The following is a 9,059-nucleotide window of genomic DNA, read 5'->3' on the forward strand; positions in this document are numbered from 1 at the left end:
AGGTTTCTTGCGTTCTGTTGCTAGGACATTGTTGCTAAGCTAGTCTGGTGGCTCCTTTGTTCAGCATCCCAGAGCAATTGTTTTGTCTTGGTTAGCATCGCTTTGTATTTTCCCTTCAACTCTATTTACTTTGACTCTTAATTAATTGTCGTGTATGTGTGTGGATGTATGCCTGTAGTCATGAGTGCCGAAATCCTGTCTTGACAATCTCCAGTTGTTCCCTTCCAAACCTTCCCTCAGACTCTCTATTAATTGGTTCAACAAGTTCTTTTGCGGCTAATTGTGACTTAATCCTGGTTCTAAATCAGCTGAAGGCTCTTCACGTTGCGGTGACTTCTGAGGCATGGGTGCTGGTATTGCTAGAAAACCCTAGAAAACCAGTTTAGGCCTCTCGCACGTCTCGATTTCCACTTCTACCCACAGCCTTCAGGCCCCACGGCTCTGCAGCAGCCCAGACCTCCCCGCCCCCATGGCACTGAACGATGAGCAATCGATGAACCACCCACCCTTCTCCAAAATGGAGAGGGTGCCCCACCACCCTTCCCTGATCTGCAGCTCTTATTTTTAGCCTTTTAAATTAATGCTTAAGAACTGTAGATATTTTTGGGAACCACATGTTATGTTTTGATCATGTATACACTGTGTAAAGTTCAAGTCAGGATAAATACATCTTTTGCCTAAAGCATTTATCATTTCCTTATGAAAAATATTCAAAATGCTTTTAGCTTTAAAACAATATACAGTATATTACTATGATCCACAGTCTTGTCACCAGCAGCAGGAAGCACAGCTCAATGTTGCTGACTGTGCAGCCCGAGTTCCTCTGAGTCTCACACGCCTTCTATAGCTCAGCCTTGAGGCTGTGCAGTCTGAGGAGCCCCTCCGAGCCTCAGACACCCATCTATGCAGTCTGAGGTGCCCCTCAGAGATTCAGACACCCCATCTATGCAGTCTGGGGAGCCCCTAAGAGTCTCAGGCACCCCATCTATGCAGTCTGAGAGCCCTTCAGAGACTCAGACACCCCATCTATGCAGTCTGAGGTGCCCCTCAGAGACTCAGACACCCCATCTATGCAGTCTGAGAGCCCTTCAGAGACTCAAACACCCCATCTATGCAGTCTGAGGAACCCCTCAGAGCCTCAGACACCTCCCCCCCCCACAGAGTAGAGCTGGAATTCTTGATTTGCCACAGAAAAGAATTTCTTTGTGAGTCAGAGCAAAGCAAAGCCAACAAGTGTACAGTTAAGGAGAAAGGACAGATATGCATAAGGAGGTTGAGTGTGGGAGAGGAGCCACCTATGTTAGCGATGTGGGGACTTTGGAATTGCATTGTTTGAAGGAGATGATCTATAACTGAGGCCGAGGAAGAAGAAAAAGATGTCAGCCTCCTTCTGTCTTTATTGAAAGAAGTATTTTTGTTGTTGCTAAATGAAATTATGGGTGATTTATAGAGCACAGGGAAGGCGTACATGTGAGGAAGAAATGAGACAAAATATTCCTCAAATTAACACGTGCAAGTGGTTTTGCTTTATATAGTTCATGAAAAGAGGTTAAGGCCTGCAGTTTTTATCCTGAATGTGGTTCATTAGTCATATTAATTACCTTGGAGCATTTTTAGGAAGTATATTTCTACATACAGTTTCTCTAGTCAACTATGTCAAAGCTCTTGACTCGGTCAGCAAGAGACATAAATCAGGTCGGGGCAGGTGAAGGTCAGGGGCTCTTTCCCTTGCCCATGCCCCCTTAAGTTCTTCCTACCACAGAATGTCCCATGGCTTTGACTGGCTCTGAAGAGGAGGGCAGGCAGAGTGGCTGAAGTCAGAAAATACATTTGAATGTATTCTCAGTCTAATGTAACGATGAAGAACATTCACTTAGGAGTCTGGTGACCCTGGGCTCAAATTCTGGTTTGTTTTTGGTTAGTTATATGGATGAAGGCAAGAAATGTCTATTTGTTTCTGTTTCTACTGATGGTATCTACCTCTCATAGATAGCAGTGTTATAGGGTTCCTGGTGCCCACTTATTGTACCCCATTTCTGCCAGCTCTCGAAGAATGGTTAATAGCAGTTGCCTTATGAGAAATGGCAGCATTGATTACTTGAGGATCCTAAATATTTGTTGAGCTATATGCCACAATAAAACTGAAGCTCAATTCCCAGTCTCTAAACGCTGAGGTTTAAAAAGCACTTGGTTGTAGGATTTTGAAGATACTGTATATTCCCTTTGCATATTTGTAATCAAGATGTCAAATTATAGATGATGGAGAATATAATATCTATAGGTAGCATTTATTCTTTCTGAAAATGCTTAATAAAAATGAATGAAAGGAGAAAGTGGGCATTGAGGTTCACACCTGTGCTCTCTAGGCTGAGGCAGGAAGACTATAGCAGTTCAAGGACAGCCTGGCAAATGTAGTGAGTTTCAGGCTAGCTCAGGCTACAGACTGAGATCCTGTCTCAAAAAAGAATAGAAATAGAAAGCAAGCAAGCAAGCAACCCTAAAATAAAAATGGGGTGGGGAAAGACTTGGGAAATAGCTCAGTGAGTAAAATACTTGCTAAAGAGCCAGGAGACCTGAGCTTAGATCACCCTCCCCCCAGCCACTTAATCCCCCTCCTGGGGAAAATGGAGACAGCTGGTCTAGCCTACTTAGGAGCTAGCCCACTGTCAGTGAGAGACAGATGACTCCTGAGGAATGAGACTGGGGTTTGAATTCTTCCTGTGCACATACCACACACACACACACACACACACACACACACACACACACACGCTCCACACACAAGCACGCGTGCAAACCCACACGGAACCAAACACCACCACCACCCTGCCGCAAAATAAATGAATGAGTGAATCAATGGAGATAAATGGAAGAGTGAACCGGATGGGACGGGAACAGACCACAAGGCAGCCAAGGAGGCCAAGAGGCAGTCAGGCTGTGACCTCAGCGCAGTGGTGGGAAAGAATGGCCTTTGAGTCCTCCGCCTGTCAACTCAATGCAACACTTTGTCAAATGAAACATTGGAGACTCTGGGAATCCATGTAAACAGGCAGTGAGAACAGTTCTGAGGAAGAGTTTGAAGTCTGGAGGCTATCACATTTAGCATGCCTGGGGAAAGAGGCCTCAGAGGCAAACCTTTCCCACCGCATAACTGCTCTGGTGGCTGACACAATTTGGGGTCATCTGTAGAGGGCTCTGATATGCAGGAAAAAATGAACATGATTGAAACCTCACGTCTCCTTGGGAACAGCTGAAGAACATCTCAGTGATAGAAAATTGTCTGTTAAAAATGAACCGGTCATAAGCAAGATTTTTTTTTTATAAGCAAGATATTTGATTAAGTTTATTGAATGACATTAGATGAAGAGGAAACATTAAAGAATTTGACACAAGGGACTGATATTTTTGTCTGTGTGAAAGATATGAATAAAACCAAAACAAATGAGAGCCACAGTGTAAATGAATGTGTTTGTATACTCCTGGAGAGCCTGGAATTTTAAGCCTAGGATCTTTCAATGTTACAGGGTTTAATCTGATACAATAAATTGTATACAAGAAACCTTTAAAAGTAGAAGGGCTCTATTTTCTTCATGAGGCTTTTCACTAATGAACTACTCTGCATCGTGTTCAGCTGGAACGGCATCGGCTGCCCAGCAAACTATGAAGACCATTTGGAAAACCCGCCTTCCTTAAGGGGGTGAAGCGAGGGAAGTATACCCCATACATTTCTTGTTAATACCCTACAACCTAGGACAGTTTGACATTAAACAACAGGTCTATTACCAAACGCGTGGGTGTTACTAAGCACCCATCCTCAAATAACCCTCATTAAGGAACAAGGATGGAGGCTGAGTATAATCCTGCAGGGCTGTCTTTACACGCAGTCATGTTTGTTTGTAAAAGGAATTTATTTTCTTGGAAATTCTTCAACTAAGAGCACAACTAAAATTCAGAGCAGGGATGGAGGAGGGTGCAGGTGTTCCTTGGGGGACAGGGCCTTCAGGTGATCCTTTTTCTACTCGCTGGAGCTGGGGGAGTTGAAGATACAGCTTTTCTGTGAATGAAAAACAAAACCATAAGTCACACTTAGAGAAACACACACCAGAAACTAGAACTTCCCTCTGGTGACATCAAATAACGGCTCCTGGGCACCCTCGCTGAAGCTGTCTGAACGGCTGGACGAGTTAGCACATGGAAACAGCGGGACAGACATATGTCCGATGACTTTTCCCAGTTGTAAAGGATTCCCCAGTGTGGCCGGCTAGGAAAGCTCTCGTGTGCTTCACTTACTTCCGCATAAATTTGAGTACCATCTGGAACCATCTGTCTTGAGGATTCACACATAGAATTTTCTTAGACCTAGTCAAGATCCTGGAGAGAAATAAACACAAAGATGAAACGGCAGTGCGTTCTTGTTCCACCCTGTATGCTTTTTAATAACGAAGAGAATTGATTGTCAAAATAATTATTCCGAAAAAATGAAATTTGAGCAAAAAGCTTTGAATCTGGAAGAAGCGATTTGGGGTGTGAGGCCCGCGGAAGAAGAGGACTACCCTTTGTGGACCAATGTGTGGGAGCTTGGGGGGTCCAAGTTGACAGAAGCCTATGTGTCCTAAGAGACTATCTTGTCTTTATATGATAGTCTTTATATGAGTTGGAGAAGGGCCAAAAAGCTGACTCCAAAGCTGGGTCACTTCTAAACTTATACCCCAGTATCATTCAAACGTCTTATCCACTGAGCTCAGGTGAGCAAAACAGACTATGTTTTATCTGAAAAAAATGAATATATTTTAATATGGAAGAAGTTTCAATTGGGCTCAGTGACATTTCTCCAAGTCACCAGTTGGCAAGACTTTTCCTGCCCTGAGAAATTAATCAGCAACAAACCAACTCTCATAGTGAATGGCCAACCTTTGTCAAACATTGTTGTCACTGTGTGCCATAGGCCATATGGTCACCTCAATTCTTCCCACAGAAGTCCTGTTCTAGAAGAACTATTGCTTTCTCTCCTTCTGATGAGTGCAGAGTTCAGAAAGTTCAAATAACACATCGAAGATTGTACTGCAAACGCACACTACAGCGGGATTGCTTGAATTATTGCAGAGGTTGTCTGACTTCACAACCACACTTTCAGCAATCACTGTGACCTGAAGAGTTATCAAGTTCCAGACATGATGCTAAGGTTCCTCCCTGCAATAGAAAAGTAAGGAATCCCAAGCGGTAGAAAACCAGGACACTGTAAACACTAATTGTGTGACCTTAAGCAAATGCAGTATTGATGTATCAGGCGTCTTAGCTATAAAGAGTAAGGAGCCATCCATCTAAATTCGATTTCTTTCTTTTTCTTCCTTCCTTTCCTTTTTTTTGGGGGGGGGGATTTTCGAGACAAGATTTTGCTGTGTAGCTTTGGTGCCTGTAGACCAGGCTGGCCTCGAACTCGCAGAGCTCCACCTGCCTCTGCCTCCCTAGTGCTGGGATTAAAGGTGTGTGCCACCACCACCTGGCCTAAGTTTGAGTTTCTACCTCTTTAGGTCAATCTTAGAAGCCATGGAGCAAGTGGGGCCTCAAGGCAGCATCTGCCAGTTTGGTTTTGGAATTGCGATGGCAAAACAGACTTTGGCCACGTGGGTATGTTCATCCCTGACTAATGGATTTCTCCCAACAATCTGTAGCTTTCATTTCCATATCTGTCTATTGCTCAAAAATGCTGACTTTAACAAGAAGATGTACACTGCAACTTGCATTATTTCCAAACAACGGTGTTAGGAAAGCAGAAACAATTAGGGTGTCCTACTTCCCTTGATTGAGAGGTGAGAGCATTGAACCAAGGGAGGAGAACACAGCCAAAAGGCAAGGACTGGTTCTAGTGCCCTGCCCCTCATTAGGCCTCATGGATAGACTTTACTGTGGAGTCTGAAGGAAGTAACTGTGGCTTAGTTTAACTCTCATTGGTGGAGACGCTGGTAAAAGTATCATGCCATCGTGGTGAAAAGTTTCACATAGTTTGGATAACCTGTATTTCCGCTTTGTCAGTCAAATACATCTGGTCCCGGCTACAAAGCCTTTGTTTCAAAAGGGGACAAGCAAGCATAGTTGTTTACAACTTTCCAAAGCCTGAGGAAGTTCTCGAGGGCTTGGAGTGTGGCTTAAAGGGAGAAAACTGGGCCGGGATCTGGGAGGTCCTGGGTCTCCTCCTTAGCCCAGTCCACAGAGATGAACGAAGGGGATGCAAAGGGGCCAGGAGAAGGGAGGGTGAAGGCGAGCTGCTGCTAAAAGGGAGGTTCCTGCAAGGAGAACGAGGCTCTGTGTAAGCATCCTTCAAAGGCTGTGTAGGAGAGAGGGAGTTCTGACTCCATCCCTGCCTCCCCGTGCTGCAGGCAGGTTAGCTTCCTGAAGCCTCAGTGAGTTAACCTCCTTAACACCCCTTCCCTAGTTTCAGCCTCTGTAACCACACAGACAGGTGGAGCAGCTTGAGAGATACAGTGGCAAGCAAGAGGTTACAGCTTTGGATTGCTGAAAAACAAGTATTTAAATATTACACATTTTCATGATTAATTTCAGATATTTAGCAACATCAAGCTGGTCTCTGAGATTCTCGCTACCACACTGTTGCTAATTACAATTGTATTTCTTCATCTGGTTTTCACTTGAAGAGAAAAATTATGTAACTTATTTTTTTTTTTTTAATTCTTGCAACTTACAGGGCTTCAAACTTTGGGCAGCCATTCCCAGGAGGTGTGACTTGAATCCGCTCTATGATGTTTGGATGGACAGGTCTTGAGATCGTTTTGGAACATTTACACTTTAGGTTTGTGTAATTGGCCTCCAGGATTCCTGTAAATGCAGAATAAGTCACTTCAACCCACTGGGCCTATAACTTAGAAGTAGAACTGAACTATCAGTCTTCTATATCACGCATTTGTAGAGGCAAACATTTCAAGCCAGCTGCATAAGCTTTCAGTTTGTGTATTTCTGTTTGTTTTGCCTTGTGTGCTTCCAAATGTTTTTCTACCAAAACCTTAATGGAAATGACCTTAGCTTTTCAAAGACGTAGCGTTCGTTGACTGTCCTTGTAGCGTTATATTGGCACTTAGGTGACTTGACAGCTGATGCTCTAAGGACATTCAACTGTGTTACATCTAATGTGTTAGGAAATCAACTGATCTCTGCTCCCAGCGCAAAAGCAGAGGAGCAGATGCTGCTGGAGACTGGCGGATACTGTAGGCATCTCTTACTGTCCTTTCTCTTGGCAACCCTCCACCCTCACCGCCTCTCTATCTGAGAAAACCCATGGAGGATGCTTCTTCACTTATGTTTAATACCTTGGTTCTCAATATTACTCATAATGATCACCAAAGGAAAACCAATAATAAAAATTGGAGACTCTATTCAGCCACAATGCTTAGTAGTTATAGACATTTTAGTGGTAATTCATCTCATGCATTTTCAAGAAGTCTAAGGTTTATTTATTTATTTTTTAAAGAAATTGTTGCTGGGTTATCCAGGCATTTGAAAAGTTGACAAAGGATGATTTTTATAAGTTCAAAGCTGCTTACTGAGACCTGGTCTCCCAAAACAAAACAAATAAAAACAAAAGATATTTATAAAATCCTTCGAATAAGTAAAAGTGTCATGTTCCGCCGGGCGGCGGTGGTGCACGCCTTTAATCCCAGCACTCGGGAGGCAGAGGCAGGCGGATCTCTGTGAGTTCGAGACCAGCCTGGTCTACAAGAGCTAGTTCCAGGACAGGCTCCAAAGCTACAGAGAAACCCTGTCTCGAAAAACCAAAAAAAAAAAAAAAAAAGTGTCATGTTCCCAAGGTATCTACAGTTTTGTGGACTGAACAAGGGAACCATCCTCAGACCATCGCTGAGGCTGTATTACACACAGCCTGTATACTGACACTGGGAACGGAGCATTTCCTAGGGGCTAACTTTGTCACCAGCAGCAGGAAAGCTTCGTAGGAGAGGAGAGAAATGAGTTTTGAAGGAAGAGTGAAAATGGGGGTGGGGGGACTTGCACATCTTAAGCGTAATTATCTGTCCTGTAAACCCGAGTACTTCTTTCCACCCACACATCCATCCCCTCAGCTGTATACACACCTTGCCATTCCAGTTAGACATTCATCCAGTCACTCAGAGACAGCTGCCCATTCAGGCTGAAGTCAGCTCTTGCCTCTGCTTTATTTAGGGTGTCAGGCCTTACCACGTGCAACTGTGCTGGGAATGTTGGACTTAGAGACCAAGGTTTGACGAGGAGTGGCATCAAGAGGCAGAGCAAAGAGGAGCCGTGCAAAGGAGTCTTCCTGTAGGTGGCTGAGCTGACAGCCTAGCAATACACAGCTATACCTAAGTCCCAGGAACCCTCACCATCTTTCCTCTATAAAGGACAGTCTTGACACTTTGAAAGCTTCCATTTTTAAAGGGTTAAATCCCTGGGACCTCACCCTTCCAAATCTGGAAGCAGTTGAGCCCCCACCCCTGCTCTTGTAAGACTTCCTTCCCAGTTTTAATTGAAGAAGAAATGGCGAGGACCATTTCTGCTCAAAGGCTAGGGAAATCATAAGTGAAAGTTCTCACCGTGGCCTGGAGCGAGGCAGCTGGCCAGCAGGAGGAGCAGGGCTGCTAGGCTGAGTCTCATTCTGCCTGGAGGTGGAGTCCAAACTTCAGCTCTGAGGCCAAGCCGAGGGTTCCCAACTCCAGACTCTTATTTATTTATACCAGTGAGGGCCCTCCCACCGCCTGTCTCCAGTAGGTCAGCTGCACCGTCTGTCTCCAAATCCCCCAAAGATTGCTGAGTTTGCCTTTACAGAAAAAAAAGAAATTCATCTTGCAAAAATCTATGACTTTGTCCTGAAGCGCTGCAAGGATAACCAGGCATTTCTTGGAGATGCAGATTAAAAATGTCAGAGGCGCCGTGGAGATCTGAGGGTGAAGAAAAGAGGAGGACGGGATCAGTTTGGAGACCCCCAAGTGCTCTCTCTTTTAGTGCTAGGGATCAAATCCATAGTCTGGAGTAGGTTAGATAGACAGCCTAGCACAGAGCCCCTGCTCAGGACA

At 44.4% G+C, this 9,059-nt stretch overlaps 1 protein-coding gene across 1 annotated transcript; it reads right to left on the bottom strand.

The window, feature by feature from the left end:
- Positions 1-3,454: 3,454 nt before the first annotated feature.
- Positions 3,455-8,670, bottom strand: Cxcl13 (C-X-C motif chemokine ligand 13). Its single transcript, XM_038315686.1, has 4 exons — positions 8,580-8,670; positions 6,702-6,834; positions 4,291-4,371; positions 3,455-4,054 (listed from the first exon to the last, which is right to left on the bottom strand). Exons 1-4 carry the CDS (start codon positions 8,638-8,640, stop codon positions 4,000-4,002), a joined length of 330 nt encoding a protein of 109 aa, XP_038171614.1. The 5' UTR covers positions 8,641-8,670; the 3' UTR covers positions 3,455-3,999.
- Positions 8,671-9,059: the final 389 nt, after the last annotated feature.

The sequence above is a fragment of the Arvicola amphibius genome, chromosome 1 (assembly GCF_903992535.2).
Source record: "Arvicola amphibius chromosome 1, mArvAmp1.2, whole genome shotgun sequence".
Classification (NCBI taxonomy): domain Eukaryota; kingdom Metazoa; phylum Chordata; class Mammalia; order Rodentia; family Cricetidae; genus Arvicola; species Arvicola amphibius.